General features: G+C 50.5%; 1 protein-coding gene across 1 annotated transcript; it reads right to left on the bottom strand.

Moving 5' to 3' along the window:
- Nucleotides 1–1,496: 1,496 nt before the first annotated feature.
- Nucleotides 1,497–8,819, bottom strand: NAPSA (napsin A aspartic peptidase). Its single transcript, XM_012461278.2, has 9 exons — nucleotides 8,573–8,819; nucleotides 5,356–5,497; nucleotides 5,153–5,276; nucleotides 4,846–4,964; nucleotides 4,241–4,440; nucleotides 2,702–2,824; nucleotides 2,461–2,605; nucleotides 1,972–2,070; nucleotides 1,497–1,736 (listed from the first exon to the last, which is right to left on the bottom strand). Exons 1-9 carry the CDS (start codon nucleotides 8,653–8,655, stop codon nucleotides 1,497–1,499), a joined length of 1,275 nt encoding a protein of 424 aa, XP_012316701.2. The 5' UTR covers nucleotides 8,656–8,819.
- Between the last annotated feature and the right edge of the window lie 8,052 nt (nucleotides 8,820–16,871).

The following is a 16,871-nucleotide window of genomic DNA, read 5'->3' as shown; positions in this document are numbered from 1 at the left end:
GTGAGCCCCCGTCTCAATAATAATAAATTGTAAAGATCCACTTTGTGCACTCCTTGCTCTCGGGAATTTTCCTGAAACAGCGGATAATGTCTCTATGATAACTGTCACCACCACCCCCTTTGTTTTCTAGTCAGAGCACTAGGTCTGGGACCCTTCAACTCGCCCCCCACGCTTTCCGTCCGCAGCACCCCATCCAACTTCACCAAAGCGCTGGTAGTTTCTGAGAGGCCGCGCCTGCAAATTACCAGTTGGCCACACGGTGGTGCTGTGGGCCCATTTTCCCAACCAAGATTCCCCAGCCGCCACCCCTATTTCTAGAGCTGGACTACTGGAACACCAGGCTCTTTCCAGCTTCCCTCCTTCCGCCCTAGCGGTTCCCACCGCCTAGAATTCCGACTTGCCCGCTCTCTGCACCCCACGGGAAAAGGAGCAGAACAGAGACTACCTCCTTGACTCCCTTGCCCGAGCTTACTGAGAGATCTCCTGCCTAACACGGCCCTGCCAGTGAGACCTGGATCTCCCCCTATCTTGTCTCTCAGGGGGTTGTGACCAGGTCGGCCTTCATCAGAACAGCACACTCTCGAGATGGGGCTCAGGCCTGACTCTTTTCGGGGCCCCCGGAATCGCCCAACACAATTTTTCCAGAAGCCTCAGGATGCGATTAAAGGATTGCCAGAGTTTTCCACCGATCATTTTTTCGAATCCATTAGCTTCGGGCAGCAAGAGGCTGAGGAGGGGGAATGACGTCAACGCCGCGGGAGAGGCAGCACCACTTCCCCAACTCGGGGTCTCCGAGCTGCCCGGGCGTCTCGGAATACGGAGAGAGAGAGAGGAAACACAAGATGAGGTCCGAGGGAATGGTTTGTGGCTGCGCCCGCCCCCGTCAGGGCGTGACCACGGCGTGGACTACAACGACCGTGATGCTCCGCGGCGCAGGGAGCCTTTGACGAAAGGCAGAGTAGGCGAGGGGCTTCATGGGGCTCGTAGTACAAAACCCCTCACCAGGGCGCACCCTGGAGAAAAAGGGTAATACCCTTCGCCTCCCTCTCTTCCTCAACTCCGTGTGTACAGGCACAAAGTTTTCTCTTTATTTATTTATTTTTGAGACGGAGTTTTGTTCTTGTTGCACGGCTGGAGTGTAATGGCGCAGTCTCGGTTCACTGCAACCTCCGCCTCCTGGGTTCAAGCGATTCTCCTGCCTCAGCCTCCGGGCTAGCTGGGATAACAGGGGCGCGCCACCGCACCCAGCTAATTGTTTTTAGTAGAGATGGGGGTTTCACCAGGTTGGCCAGGTTGGTCTCGAACTCCTGACCGAAGGTGATCCACCAGCCTCGGCTTCCCAAAGTGCTGGGATTACAGGCGTGAGCCACCGCGCCCGGCCACAAATTTCTCTCTTTAAAAGCACGCTCTGAAAAGAAGCAACCCACGCAGCTTCGCTCGATGGAAATCGATTTTTACTGGGTAGCGGTCCTCCACCCACCCGCTGCGCATGCGCTTCACTTGGGCGTCACCCAGGGAACTGCGCCTGCGCGGTCTCGCCTCATTCCCAGGTCCGCTCCGCCAGTGTGAGCACGCGCCAGGCCCACTCTGGCGCTGCTCTTCCGGTCCCCGCGGTCGAAGACGGCCACATAGGTCCCCAAGAAGACGTCGCCGAGGATCCAGAAGGGCCCTGCAGGCGGAGGGACGTCCAAGGCCTGGAAACCCGACAAGCAGAGGCGGACGCCATTTCGAGTGGTCTGCAAGGCAACAAGACGGCAACTGGGTGTGGTGGCCACAGGGACGGCCATTTCCCTGGGACCCCATGCTTCCCCCCCGCGACCACCCTCAGGCTCTTTGTATTCGCCAACAAACTGCCATCACAGGGACAAGAAATGTTTCTGCGTCCCCTTCCCGTCCTGGTGACGTCTCTCAGCTCTACCCTCTCAAACCGTCATATTACATCCCTCTGGCGTCATGGTGACGGCCACCCACCTGGATGACGTAATCCTGGGCCGTGAGGTTAAACCAGACCCCCCCAAGAAGGAAGGAGACTGCGGGGAGCTTTGGGATTTCCGAGCACAGGATGATGTACTGGGGAGAAGAAGAACTAGTGAAGATGACAGATTCCTGCTCTGCTCAGTCCCTTCCGTGGCTCCCAGTGCCATAGGGTAATTTCCGTATTGAAGACCTGGGTATTCAACGCCCTGTGTGCAGAGGCCTTGCTGCCTAGGCTTCAGTCCCAAGCAAACCTGTATTATCATCTCCCTCCACTTCACCGCCGTCCACAAAGTCACAGCGTAGACGCTTGGAAAGTGTCCTCAATTCCTCCCCCCACCCTCCAGACTATCTATCATGAAGCCCAGTGCCCGCTGCCCTGGAATACCCCTTAAATACCTGCTTCCCACTCTCAGGCCTTTTGATGTTCAGTGTCAGACTGCCATCAGCCTCCCAGCCCATACCCACCAGAGACTGGGACCTCACCTCCCCAGCCAGCAGGGGAAATCCCCCAATGGCTGCATTCAGGGCCTGGATCTCCTCAGTGGGTCCTGTGATAAGGGATGTTCCTGTATCCAGGATAGCAGCACAGCCCTGGGCACAGAGAGTCAGCCCTGAGCCCACCTTCACACTGAGGGGGAAGGAGGCAGTCATTAGAGGCAGGCTTCTAGGAGTCCAGGCCCCCAGCCTCCAGCTCCAGACCCAGGAGACAGACCAAGTCCCTCACCGCTCCATGTGGATCTGCCAGTAGGCGGGGACTGTGACTGGCACGAAGGTAAGGGGTGGGATGTAGTGTGCCGGGTCTGAGCCCCCCAGGACCAGCTCTCCTCCATCAGGTTTTTCGGGGTCCCTGCAGGGGTAGAGTGTGGAGAGTGTAGAGGTCAGTGTCACTGGCCCTCCCCCTGCCAGCCCTAGGTATGGCCAGGGATGGCACTTCCCACCAATTGGGCTGTTTCTGGGGTTCTAGCAGGTCAGTGGGATGCAGGAAGGACCTAGTTGTTGGGACTGGAAGCCAGGCAAGAAAAGCATGGTGCTTTTCTTGACGGAAGTTAGAACTTTAGGCTGTTGGGGACTTCCTGAAGTGAAGAGGAGATTTCTTCATTTGGCTGTGGAAGGGTAGAGTTTTGGGGGAATTTTCTGAACTGAATATCATAGTAACCAGTTACAGCAGTGGAGTCTCGGAATTGGCTCTTGAAGGTGTAACTCGTGCAGGGGTGGGGTGGCTTCCTGGGTAGGAGGAGAAATTTTCTGAATTGCCTGTCGTGGGATCTAGAGAGGTGTTAGACTTCCTGAGTTGGCTGAGAGCGATGGGAACGGTGATGGAGACTTCCTGGAAGGCGGAGGAGAGCAGGATCTACTAAGTGGTAGGTAGGACTGCTAGAGGGGGTTGGATGTCAGGGTGACTGGGCACAGGATTTCCTGCCTGTGTGTGATGGGCCTCTGGGAGGGAAAGTGGAGACTTCTTGGAAACTTCTTGGATGGTGGGTGGGACTTCTGAGCATAACATTGAACTTCCTAGCAGGTGAGTAGGGCTTCCTGGGTTAAATCGGGCAATTCCTGACTTCTGGTCAGTGTTCTCAAATGGGATTTTAGCTTTCTTTATAAGGGGCATGGAATTTCCTGGTTTGATTCTGAAACCTGGAACATTTTGAACTGATGGTGACTTTCTTTAGCGTTTTGGTTTTTGTTTTGTTTTGAGATGAAGTCTCACTCTGACATTCAGGCTGGAGTGCAGTGGTGTGATCTCAGCTCACTGCAACCTCTACCTCCTGGGTTCAAGCCATTCTCCTGCCTCAGCCTCTCGAGCAGCTGGGAATACAGCTGCGTGCCACCACGCCCGGCTAATTTTTGTATTTTTAGTAGGGACAGGGTTTCACCATTTTGGCCAGACTGGTCTTAAACTCCTGACCTCATGATCCACCCCTGCGTTGGCATCCCAAAGTGCTGGCATTACAGGCGTGAGCCACTGCGCCTGACCTATTATGTCTTAAGTTATCACTTAAGCTCTGGGACTTCTAATAGAGTTGAGGTGTTTCTTTATAGGGCAGGTGACTTCCTGCATGGAGGATGCAACTTCCTGTATTAGATGGCTGACTTCCTTAATGGAGAGTGTAAGTGGGTGACTCTGAGAGTGAGACTTCTGCATTGGATCAGTGACTTCCTGAGTGGAGCATGGGACTTCCTTTATGGAGAAGACACTTCCTGAAGGAAGCCTCACTTCCTTCTTGGGGATAGGACTCCTAGATAGGTGCACGCTCCCCAGTACCTGTTGAAGTAAAAGGAGAAGACAGGCTTATCCAGTAGCCCCTGCTCCACCAGTACATCCAGCGGGGGCCGAACTCCTTCCACAGCCAGAATGGGAAAACCAAGTCCCAATATCCCATCAAAATGGGCAAAAGTGAAGACTAGGCTGGGCTCCCAGAGAGCCTCCCCGAAAATCAGTGATGCACCCTTGATTCCACCAATCTAGGAGTAGTTGAGATGTGATCAGTTACTTTTGGGAGGACAATACATGTCTTTGAGATCTTCCAAACCAAGGCATGAATCCTAGGTCTGGGATGCAAGCCCCAGCTTCCTAGGAAACTTTGCCTCTTGAGAAGCCCCACCCCTTCACTCAGGAAGCTCCTCCCCCTGCTGATAAGCCCCGCCTCATCACCCAGGAAACCCCTCCCCCAACTTGAGAAGTCCCACCTCTTCACCCAGGAAGCCCCTCCTATCCTTATGAAGCCCCATCCCTTCATTGCCCACTTGCAAAGCCCCATCCATTGTCTTGGTCAGCTCTTCCTCCTCAAGCCCCTCCCTAAGCCAGATGATCTTAGACAATGGGGGTTCTGCCAGGCTCAAGACTTCTGAAAGTCAGAGGTCACTCACAGTCAGCTTGTCTTCACTCAGGATTCCATCTACCCGCCCAGATCCATATTGAATGGCAAACTTGGTCCCATTGGGCTGGAAGGAGCTGGAGGCTTTGGGATCAAATCGGTGGTGTAACCCTAGGTTAGAGGTCAGAAAGGTGTCACTGGGGGCGGAAATCTCCCCAATGCCTCCTGCCCCTTTGACTTTCTGACCTGTGAGGGCATTATAAAAGAACAGTTCCTGAAAAACCTCTGAGAAGCTGATGACCAGTCCCACCTTCTTCCTTCACCCCCATTCAGCCTTATTCTCCCTCACAGAAGCTCACAGCAGGGCACACTGAAGAAGTGGCATCTCCTGGACGGGACCCAGAGGTTGGAGGAGCCAGTGTCAAAGACGACAGTGAAGTTTTGTGGCGGCGTTCCCAGCCCAATTTCCCCAAAGTACTGGACCTGATGGTAAAAGAATAGAGTAAATGAAGCGTTTGGCTCGAGGGCACTGGGGTGGGGGCTGTGTGGGGCTGTGACTCACATCCCTGTAGTTGGAGAGAGGCACGAAGGTGGGCTTGTCCCCAGGGGATGGGGCCCCCAACTTGGGGAGCTGTGCTGGTTCTCTCCACCCCCTCGGTAGGTTCAGGGTCCTGCGTTCAGGTTGGACTCGTCGAAGAGGGATGCTGTAGGGAAAGAGGATATTGACAGGAAGCTGCCCTTCCTGGAGCCCCTCTATAATAGACTTACCCAGACAGGGTGTGATGACAGGTTCAACATCTCCGAGGCGCTGCAGTAGGAGTCAGTACCAGAAACCCTACAGGAACCACCTCCAGGAAACCCCAGCAAAGATGCCATGATGACAAACATCCCCAAAGACTTTACAAGAGCAAACCATCCCAAACACCTTCCCAAAGACCTTTTCATGGCCAAATCCCTTAAAATAAGCCATTCCCAGGAAATTGACATTCTCAAAGGTTTCTCAAGACCCTAGCATAAAACTTTGCAAAAGCCCTTGGATGGTGGCCCCTGCATGCTTCAGTTCATGATGTTAGGGACTATATTTCCCACCCTTACAGAGAAAAACGTCAGCATCAAATCTTTTTTTTTTTGATATGAAATCTTGCTCTGTTGCCCAGACTGGAGTGCAATGGCGCAATCTCGGTTCACTGCAACCTCCACCTCCAGACTCAAGCAATTCTCCTGCCTCAGCCTCCCAAGCAGCTGGGATTACAGGCGTCTGCCATCATGCCTGGCTAATTTTTGTGTTTTTAGTAGAGATGGGGTTTCACTATGTTGGCCAGGCTGGTCTTGAACTCCTGACCTCATGATCCGCCCACCTCGGCCTCCCAAAGTGCTGCGACTCCAGCCGTGAGCCACCGTGCCCAGCCAGCATCAAATCTTAATTGTCTTGCTGGGTTGCCCATGCTGATCTCGAACTCCTGGCCTCAATCTCCCAAAGTGCTGAGATTACAGAGGAGAGCCAGTGTGCCCTGCCTGGGTTCCCTTAAACTGTCTTTGCAAAAGCAGGTGGCACACTGGATTTGGCCCTTAAGTTGAGTGTTTGTAACCCTTGACTTGGGCAATTAGAATTCAGATATCTTAGTTTCTGTTTAAGTAGGTCTGGGATGAGGCCCAAGAATTTGGATTTCTAACAAGTTCCCAGGTCATGATGATGCTGTCGATACAACATTTGGAGACTCACTTTTCTTCGCATTGACTTAGAAAATGGCTATGATACGTTAGGTTCAAAAAGCAGGTTAACAAGCATCGTGTACAGTAATATCTTTGTTCCTGCTTTTAGTCACTCCTTGAAGCAGTTGTCCCCTCACTCACACCTTTCCTCCCACCCCCCATGAGTCAGTCTTTGAGAGGCACAAGAATGTGAAGTGGAGAAAACTTCCTGGAAGCGTACACCCCTCCCCCACCAAGAGTTCCAGGGCATGAGGAGAAGGGAGTTTTCAAAAGGGCGAGATTGGGGGCAGCCTCAGAGGTCAGGTAGTGGGAGGACTTCTTGCATGAGGTCTCCAAAATTGGATTTCTTTTTCTTTTTATAAACTTCTTATTTGAAATGGGGTCTCCCTCTGTCACCCAGACCGGAGTGCAGTGGTGCAATCAGGGCTCGCTGTAGCCTTGATCTCCAGGGCTCAAAAGTGATGCTCCCACCTCAGCCTCTGGAGTAGCTGAGACTATAGGCACACCACCGCTTTTTTTTGAGATGGAGTTTAGCTTTTGCTGCCCAGGCTGGAGTGCAATGGTGTGATCTCAGCTCACTGCAACCTCCGCCTCCTGGGTTCAAGTGATTCTCCTGCCTCAGCCTCCGGTAGCCAGGATTACAGGCGCCTGCCACCATACCCAGCTAATTTTTGTATTTTTAGTAGAGACGGGGTTTCACCACATTGGTCAGCCTAGTCTCAAACTCCCAACCTCAGGTGATCTGCCCACCTTGGCCTCCCAAAGTGTTGGGATTACAGGCATGAGCCACTAAGCCCAGCTTTTTTTGTTGCTTTAGACAAGGTGTCACCCTGTTGCCCAGCCTGGAGTGCAGTAGCAGAGTTATATAGATCACTGCCCCTCAAACTCCTGGGCTCAAGCAATCCTCCTCCCTCAGCCTCCGGAGTAGCTGGGACCATGGGCATGCACCACCACACTGAGCTAATTTTTGTATTTTTTGTAGAGATGGGGGTCTGGCCATGTTGCCCAGGCTGGTCTTAAAACTCTTAGCCTCAAATGATCTTCCCAACTGGGCCTTCGAAAGTGCTGGGTTACAGGTGTGAGCCACTGCTCTGGCCCCAAAACATGATTCTTCAGACCAAACAGTTTAATAGGTGTGAATGTGGGAGTCTCGGTTTAAATGTCACATATCTAGGTCTCTAAGATGGAAGGAGTGTGTCACATGTCTGGAAACCACGGTACCTAGTCATCACAGCTATAGTGGAGTCTGCAGAGACCTCTCAAAAACCTGGATAAGTGCAGTGGCTCACATCTGTAATCTCAGCACTTTGGGAGGCTGACGCAGATGGAGCATAAGGTCAGGAGTTCGAGACCAGCCTGACCAGCATGGCAAAACCTCGTCTCTAATAAAAATACAAAAATTAGCTGGGTGTGGTGGCACACACCTGTAGTCCCAGCTACTCGGGAGGCTGAGGCAGGAGAATCACTTGAACCCGGGAGGCAGAGGTTGCAGTGAGCCAAGATCGTGCCACTGCACCCCAGCCTGGTGACAGAGTGAGACTCCGTCTCAAATAATAATAATAATAAAAGGGTTCTGGTTGGCCAGGCACAGTGGCTCACACATGTAATCCCAGAATTTTGGGAGGCCAAGGTGGGTGGATCACAAGGTCAGGAGTTCAAGACTGGCCTGGCCAACATGATGAAACCCCATCTCTACTAAAAACACAAAAATTAGCTGGGCGTGGTGGTATGAGCCTGTAATCCCAGCTCCTTGGGAGGTTGAGGCAAGAGAATTACTTGAACCTGGGAGGCAGAGGTTGCAGTGAACTGAGATGGTGCCACTGCACTTCAGAGTGAGACTCTGTCTCAAAAAAAAAAAAAAAAAAAAAGGACTCTGGTCTTAAGAGATGTCAGAGTGGAGTCCTTAGGGGCAACAGCCTGGTTTAGAGATCTGGGAAGCTAAGAAAGAAACGCTAGGGATCCTGGGTGCCAAGTCTGGGAATCACTGAACTCGGGGTCCTAGACTTAAAGGGCTAAAGGCAGAGAATCCCTCCCAGGTTTGGGGGTGGTAGATGGAGTCACCATACCGGATCAGGGTGGCCCCGGCAGGCTCCACGTTCAGCAGAGGTGGCAGCAGCAGCAGGGGCAGCAGCAGCAGTGGTGGAGACATCGCTGGGGACCCGGGTGTGAGCCCGGGTGTCCTGGGGCCTCGTTTTCTTTCCCCTGTGACTCCGCCCTGTTCATGCCCCACCTCCAGGTTTAGAAGGAGACCAGGACATGAAAGCTGTCAGCAGGTGACGCGGTGGGACAAGGATGTTTTTGGAAGATTTGTGCGAAGTATTTTTGGAGGGTCAGCAGAAGTAGCATCCTGCGCTCCCGGTGCTCCTGACTCCCTGCTTGGGTGGCAGTGTGGTGGGGTCTCCTCCACTGTGGCCACCTCCCGCCCTCCATCTTTCAGTTGCTGTCAGTTTTACTTTTAACTTTCACATAACTCTTCTGAGACTTATTAACCACAAGTGTTTCTTTGGCCTAGTGGGAGAGATCAGCAGGTACCTGTGAAGGGCCTGGGGTAAGGGAGAAAGGAAATGATTAGACACCTGCCCTCCCGTATGAAGTGGGACTGCCAGCGTTTCAGGACCCAGACTCTTACTGTTTTATTTGTAGGTGAAGTGTGTTTCTTGTAGACAACAGATCCTTGGGTCTTGTTTTCTGATCCATTCAACCACTATCTATATCATCTGTATCTATGTATATATCTCTATCTAGTTATATATCTATAGCAATATCTGTATTTTGGAGAAAGGGTCTCCCCCGTCACCCAGGCTGGAGTGCAGTGGTGCCGCCTTGGCTCACTGCAACTGCAGCCTCAACCCCACCTTAGCCCCACAAGTCACAGGCATGCACCACCCTGCCCTGGTAATTTTTTTGTATTTTTTATAGAGACAGAGTTTTACCATGTTGCCCAGGCTGGTTCTGGACTCCTGGGCTTAGGCAATTCCCCGACCTCGGCCTCCCAGTCAGGAAATCCACCTGCCTCAGCCTCCCAAAGTGCTGGGATTAGCCACCTCGTCCAGCCTAACCACTCTTATCTTTTTATTGGACAGTTCAGTTCATTTATATTCAGTGTTATTCTTGACAAGGACTTCCTCCCTCCTTTTTGTTATCTTTTTGGTTGTTTTGTGGTGTTCTCTTTCTTCTCTCCTTCCTCCCTGTCTTCTTTTTAGTGAAGGTGATTTTCTCTGGTGGTCTCATTTAATTTCTTGCTTTTTATTTTTTGTTTTGTATCCATTAGGTTTTTTGATTTGAAGTTACCATGAGGCTCGCAGATACTATCTTATAACTCATTGTTTTAAGCTGATAAATAAACAACACTGTTTGCATAAACAAATCAACAAATGAGCAATAAGAAAATCGCTAAGTCTGGGCGCGGTGGCTCACACCTGTAATCCCAGCACTTGGGGAAGCCGAGGCAGGCGGATCACTTGAGGTCAGGAATTCCAGACCAGCCTGGCCAACATGGTGAAACCCTGTGTCTACTGAAAATACAAAAATTAGCCAGGTGTGGTGGCACACACCTGTAATCCTAACTACTGGGGAGCCTGAGGCAGGAGAATCACTTGAACCCGAGAGGCGGAGGTTGCAGTGAGCTGAGATTGTGCCACTGCACTGCAGCCTGGGCAACAGAGTGAGACTCCGTCTCAACAGCAACAACAACAAAGAAAGAAAGAGAGAGGGAGGGGGAGAGGGACAGGGAGGGAGAGGGGAATGGGGAGGGGAAGGGAGAGGGGAATGGGGAGGGGAAGGGAGAGGGGGATGGTGAGGGGAAGGGGGAGGAGGACAGGGAGGGGGAGGGGAAGGGGAGAATGAGGGGGGAGGGGGAGGGGAAGGAGGAGGGGGAGGGGAGGAGGAGGAGGAGGGGGAGGGGAGGAGGAGGAGGAGGGGGAGGGGGAGGGGGAGGAAAGAAATTTAATAAAAAATGTACACCTTAATTTTGTCTTTTCGTTTTTAACTCTTAACTTTTAGTTGTTTGTATTTATATCTTATTGTACTGTCTGCATCTCAAGTTGTTGTAGTTATTATTTTTGATTGGTTCGTCCTTTAGTTTTTCTACTTGAGGTTACTTTACACACCACAGTTACACTGTTATACTGTTTTTCTGCGTGGTATTAGCAGTGAGTTTTGCACCTTCAGATAATTTTTTATCACCCATTAACATGCTTTTCCTTCTGATGGAAGTACTGCCTTTAGCATTTCTTGCAGGATAGGTCTGGTATTGCTTGAATTCCTCAGCTTCGTTTTTCTGGGAAAGTCTTTATTTTTCCTTTATACTTAAGGGATATTTTTGCTGGATATGCTGTTCTGGGGTAAAAGGTTTATTCCTTCAGCACTTTCAATATGTCCTGCCACTCTCTCCTACCTGTAATGTCTCCGCGGAAATGTCTGCTGCCAGATGTATTGGAGTTCCATTATATGTTATTTCTTTTCTCTTGCCGTTTGTAGGATTTTTGTACAATCTCTACCTCCTCTTTAAGGCCAATAACTCTTAGATTTTTGCTTTTTTTTTTTTTTTTTTTTTTGAGACGGAGTTTCGCTCTTGTTACCCAGGCTGGAGTGCAATGGCGCGATCTCGGCTCACCGCAACCTCCGCCTCCTGGGTTCAGGCAATTCTCCTGCCTCAGCCTCCTGAGTAGCTGGGATTACAGGCACGCACCACCGTGCCCAGCTAATTTTTTGTATTTTTAGTAGAGACAGGGTTTCACCATGTTGACCAGGATGGTCTCGATCTCTTGACCTCATGATCCACCTGCCTCGGCCTCCGAAAGCGTTGGGATTACAGGCGTGAGCCACCGCGCCCGGCCGATTTTTGCTTTTTTAAAGGCTATTTTCTAGCTCTTGTAGGCCAGGCTTCACTGTTTTTTATTTTAATTTAAAAATTTTTTTGGAGACAGAGTCTTGCTCTGTTACCCAGGCTGGAGTGCAGTGGCACGATCTCAGCTTACAGCAACCTCCACCTCCTGGGTTCAAGCAATTCTAGTGCCTCAGCCTCCCAAGTAGCTGGGATTACAGGTGTGCACCACCACATCTGACTATTTTCTTGGATTTTAGTAGAGACAGGGTGTCCCCATGTTGTCCAGGCTAATCTCAAACTCCTAGCCTCAAGCGGTCCCACTGCCTTGGCCTCCCGAAGTGCTGGCATTACGCGCGAGTCGCTGTACCTGGCCTGTTCTTTTCCCCTGTTTCCTCTGACTGTGTATATTCAAATAGTCTGTCTTCAGGCTCATTGATTCTTCTGCTTGATTAATCCTGCTGTTAAGAGACTTTGATGAAGTCTTCGGTAAGCCAATTACATTTTTCCCTCCCTCCCTCCTTTCTTTCCTTCCTTCTTTTTTTTTTTTTTTTTTTTTTTTTTGAGACAGAGTCTTGCTCTGTCACCCAGGCTGGAGTGCAGTAGTGCAATCTCAGTTGACTGACTCTGACTGCAACTTCCACCTCCTGGGTTCAAGGGATTCTCTTACCACAGCCTCCCAAGTAGCTGAGATTATAGACTTGCGCCACCATGCTCAGCTAACTTTTGTATTTATAGTAGAGACGGGGTTTCACCATATTGGCCAGGCTGGCCTCGAACTCCTGACCTCATGTGATCCATCTGCCTCAGCCTCCCAAGGTGGCTCATCCCAACAGGCATGAGTCACCACACCTGGCCGCATTTTTCAACTCTAGAATTTCTGCTTGATTCTTTTTAATTATTTCAATCTCTTTGTTAAATTTATTTGATAGAATCTGAATTCCTTCTGTGTGTTATCTTGAATTTATTTGAGTTTCCTCAAAACAGCTATTTTATTATTTTTATTTATTTTTTATTTTTTTGAGATAGAGTCTCACTCTGTCACCCGGGCTGGAGTGTAGTGGCATGATCTTGGCTCACTGCAACCTCCACACCCCGAATTCAAGTGATTCTCTTGCCTCAGACTCCCGAGTAGCTGGGATTACAGGCATCTGCCACCTCACCTGGCTCATTTTTGTGTTTTTAGTAGAGACGGGGTTTCACCATCTTGGCCTGGCTGGTCTTGAACTCCTGACCTTGTGATCCACCTGCCTCAGCCTCCCAAAGTGCTGGGATTACAGGCGTGAGCTACTGCATCCGGCCAGCTATTTTAAATTCTCTGTCTGAAAGGTCACATGTCTCTGTTTCTCAAGGATTGGTCCTTAGTGGTTTATTTGGTTTGTTTGGTAAGGCCATTTATTCCTGGATGGTCTTGATGCTTATAGATGTTCACTGGTGGCTGGGCACTGATGAGTTAGCTATTTATTTATTTAATTAGTTTATTGAGATGGAGTTTTGCTTTTGTTGCCCGGCTGGAGTGGAATGGAGCCATCTCAGCTCACTGCACCTTCTGCCTCCCAGGTGCAAGCGATTCTCCTGCCTCATCCTCCCCAGTAGCTGGGGCTACAGGCACCTGGCACCATGCCTGGCTAATTTTTGTATTTTTGGTAGAGACGGGGTTTCATCATGTTGCTAAGGCTGGTCTCATACTCCTAACCTCAGATGATTCTCCCGACTCAGCCTCCCAAACTGCTGACACTTTACAGACGTGAGCCACCACGCCCGGGCATGTTAGGTGTTTACTGTAGTCTGCAGACAAGGCTTGTTTGTACCTGTCCTTCTTGGGGAGGCTTTCCACATATTCAAAAGTACTTGAATGTTGTGATCTAAGCCATGTCTGCATTAGGGGGCACCCCAAGCCCATTAATGCTGTGGTTCTTGCAAACTCATAGAGGTACTGCTGGATAAAGGATCCAGAATAATTATCTGGATTACCAGGCAGAGACTCTTGTTCTCACCTGAGGTCAGGAGTTCAAAACCAGCCTGGCCAACATGGTGAAACCCCGTCTCTGCTAAAAAAAAAAAAAAAAAAAAAAATTAGCTGGGTGTGGTGACAGGTGCCTGTAATCCCAGCAACTCGGAAGGCTGAGGCAGGATAATCACTTGAACCCGGGAGGCAGAGGTTGCAGTGAACCAAGATCGCGCTTCTAAACTCCAGCCTGGGGAAGAGAGGGAGACTCCGTCACAAAAAAAAAAAAAAGAAAAGAAAAGAAAGAAAAGGCTAGGTGAAGATGGGGTGTGTTTGGGAGGCTTGGGGTGTCATCCTAGCCCTGTGGGAGGCTGAGACAGGAGGATCGCTTGAGCCTGGGAGTTGGAGACCAGTCTGGGCAACAAAGGGAGACGCTGTCTGTACAAAAAAAAAAATTAAAAATTAGGTGTAGTGGCACACTCCTGTAGCTACTGGGGAAGGTGAGGCAGGAGGATCACTTGAGCCTGGGAGGCTGAGGCTGCAGTGAGCCGTGAGCATGACACTCTGCACTCCATGCCAAGCGACAGTGAGACACTGTATCAATAGAAATAAATAAATACATAAGTAATGGTAAAGACTCACTTTGTGCATTCCTTGCTCTGGGGGATTTTCCTGAAACAGCTGACTGTGTCTCTGATAACTCTTAACACCCCACGCTTTGTTTTCTCAGTCAGAGCACTCGATTTAGGGCCCTTCAACTCGCCCCCGGCTCTTTCCCGCCACAGCACCTCATCCAACTTCACGCAAGCGCCCCTAGTTTCTGAGAAGCCGCACCTGCAAATTCCCACTTGGCCACACGGTGGTGCTGTGGGCCTGTTTTCCCAGCCAAGATTCCCCAGCCTCCACCCCTATTTCTTTCTTTTCTCTTTTTTTTTTTCGAGACGGAGTTTCGCTCTTGTTACCCAGGCTGGAGTGCAATGGCGCGATCTCGGCTCACCGCAACCTCCGCCTCCTGGGTTCAGGCAATTCTCCTGCCTCAGCCTCCTGAGTAGCTGGGATTACAGGCACGCGCCACCATGTCCAGCTAATTTTTTGTATCTTTAGTAGAGACGGGGTTTCACCATGTTGACCAGTTTGGTCTCGATTTCTTGACCTCGTGATCCACCCGCCTCGGCCTCCCAAAGTGCTGGGATTACAGGCGTGAGCCACTGCGCCCGGCCCACACCCCTATTTCTAGAGCTGGACTACTGGAACACCAGGCTCTTTCCAGCTTCCCGGCTTCCGCCCTAGCGGTTCCCACAGCCTGGAATGCCGACTTGCTCGCTGTCTGCACCCTACGGGAAAAGGAGCAGAACAGAGCTTCCTCATTGAATCCCCTGCCTGGGAGATCTCCTGCTGAACATGGCCCTGCCAGTGGGACCTGGATCTCCCGCATCTTATCTCTCAGGGGGTTGTGACCAGGTCGGCCTCCACCATCAGAGGGGCACCATCTCCAGAATCGCCCAACACTATCTTTCCTGAAGCCTCAGGATGTCATTAGGTAAAGCATTGCGAGATTTTTAAACCCGTCATTTTATTTACTAAAATAACCTGGTAAGAAAGGAATTATTGCCCACTTTACGGGGTTGGGGGGGTGCTGCGGTGCAGGTGGGGGTTAAGAGGGGACAGTCCAGGTGCACTTGGAAGGCAACTGAACCTGCTTCTTGAAGCTCCAGACACGAAGTAATCTGCCCAGATTCCTTGCATCGTCTTTGCCAGGATTACTTTTGTTACTGTTCCAATGGCGGGAATCTGTCAAGTGGTTGCTCCTGGCTGCAAGGACGACTGGGAAATGTAATCCAGTTGTGTGTCCAAGCGCAATGTCTTTGGGTGACTCAGTCACTGTGGGCCACATCTGACCCCATAGGACCTCAAATTCGGACCCACGTATCCTCCATGATCTTATATTGCACCTTTCCGTGGTCGTGCATTAGTTTTTTTTTGTTTTTTGTTTTTTGTTTTTTGTTTTGAGGCGGAATTTCTCTCTTGTTACCCAGGCTGGAGTGCAATGGCGCGATCTCGGCTCACCGCAACCTCCGCCTCCTGGATTCAAACAATTCTCCTGCCTCAGCCTCCCGAGTTGCTGGGATTACAGGCGCGCACCACCATGCCCAGCTAATTTTTGTATTTTTAGTAGAGATGGGGATTCACCGTGTTGACCAGGATGGTCTCGATCTCTTAGTTTTTTGTGTTTTTTTTTTTTTTTTTTTTTTTGAGGTGGAGTCTTGCTCTGTCGTCCAGGCTAGAGGGTAGTGGCGGTGATCTCAGCTCACTGCAACCTTGTCTTCCCAGGTTCAAGCGATTTTCCTGCCAATTTTTGTATTTTTAGTAGAGACGTGGTTTTGCCATGTTGGCCACGCTGGTCTTGGACTCCTAACCTCAGGTGATCTGCCCACCTTGGCCTCCCAAAGTGTTGATATAACAAGTGTGAGCCATTGTGCCCAGCCCTCACAATAATTTTGATGGGAAAAATTGCAATTACTTTTGGACAAACCTAATAGCAGTAGATGCTGTCATTTACCAGATTTCAACCTAATATCCTTGGCATAAAATTGCAAATATAGGCCAGGCACGGGGGCTCACGCCTGTAATCCCAGCACTTTGGGAGGCTGAAGCAGGCAGATCACTTGAAGTCAGGAGTTCAAGACCAGCCAGCCAACATGGCAAAACCCTATCTCTACTAAAAATACAAAAGTTAGCCAGGCATGGTGGTGTGCATCCACAGTCCCAGTTGCTTGGGGTGGGGTGGGGGGCAGCGCTGAGGTGGAAGGATCTCTTGAGCCAGCAAGGTCAAGGCTTCGGTGAGCCAAGATTGCACCACTGCACTCTAGGCTGGGTGAGAAAGTGATACCCTGTCTCAAAAAAAAAAAAAAGGAAGGAAGGGAGGGAGGGAGGCAGAAAGGGCTGGGCATGGTGGCTCACACCTATAGTCCCAGCACTTTGGGAGGCCGAGGCAGGCGGATCATGAGGTCAGGAGATCAAGACCAACCTGGCTAACACGGCAAAACCCCGTTTCTACTAAAAATACAAAAAAATTAGCTGGGCATGATGGCATGTGCCTGTAGTCCCAGCTATTCGGGAGGCTGAGGCAGGGTTGCTTTAACCCGGGAGGTGGAGGTTGCAGTGAGCTGAGATTGTGCCACTGCACTCCAGCCTGGGTGACAGAGCGAGACTTTGTGAAAAAAAGAAAGAGAGGGAGAGGGAGAGAGGGAGGAAAGGGAAAGAAGGAAGGAGAGAAGAAGGAGGAGAAGAAAGAAGAAAGAAAGATGGAAGGAAGGAAAGAAGGAAGGAGGTAAGGAAGGAGAGGAAGAGAAGAAAGAGAAAGAATGAAGAAAGAAAACGAAAAGGAGGAGGAGGAGAAATAGGGAAAAAAGACAGATAATAACAGATGTTGGTGTGGACGTGGAGAAGCTGAAGCCCTGGTAGGGGGATAATGCACGCGGTCTTGCAGTCTGGTAGTTATTTAAAAAAAAAAAAATTTTTTTTTTGAGACAGTTTTGCTTTTGTTGCCCAGGCTGGAGTGCAATGGCTCAATCTGTGCTCACCGCAACCT

The sequence above is a fragment of the Aotus nancymaae genome, unplaced genomic scaffold (assembly GCF_030222135.1).
Source record: "Aotus nancymaae isolate 86718 unplaced genomic scaffold, 86718_ANA_hifiasm-v0.15.2.pri h1tg000028l, whole genome shotgun sequence".
Classification (NCBI taxonomy): Eukaryota; Metazoa; Chordata; class Mammalia; order Primates; family Aotidae; genus Aotus; species Aotus nancymaae.
This window is presented reverse-complemented; position numbering and strand designations above follow the sequence as displayed.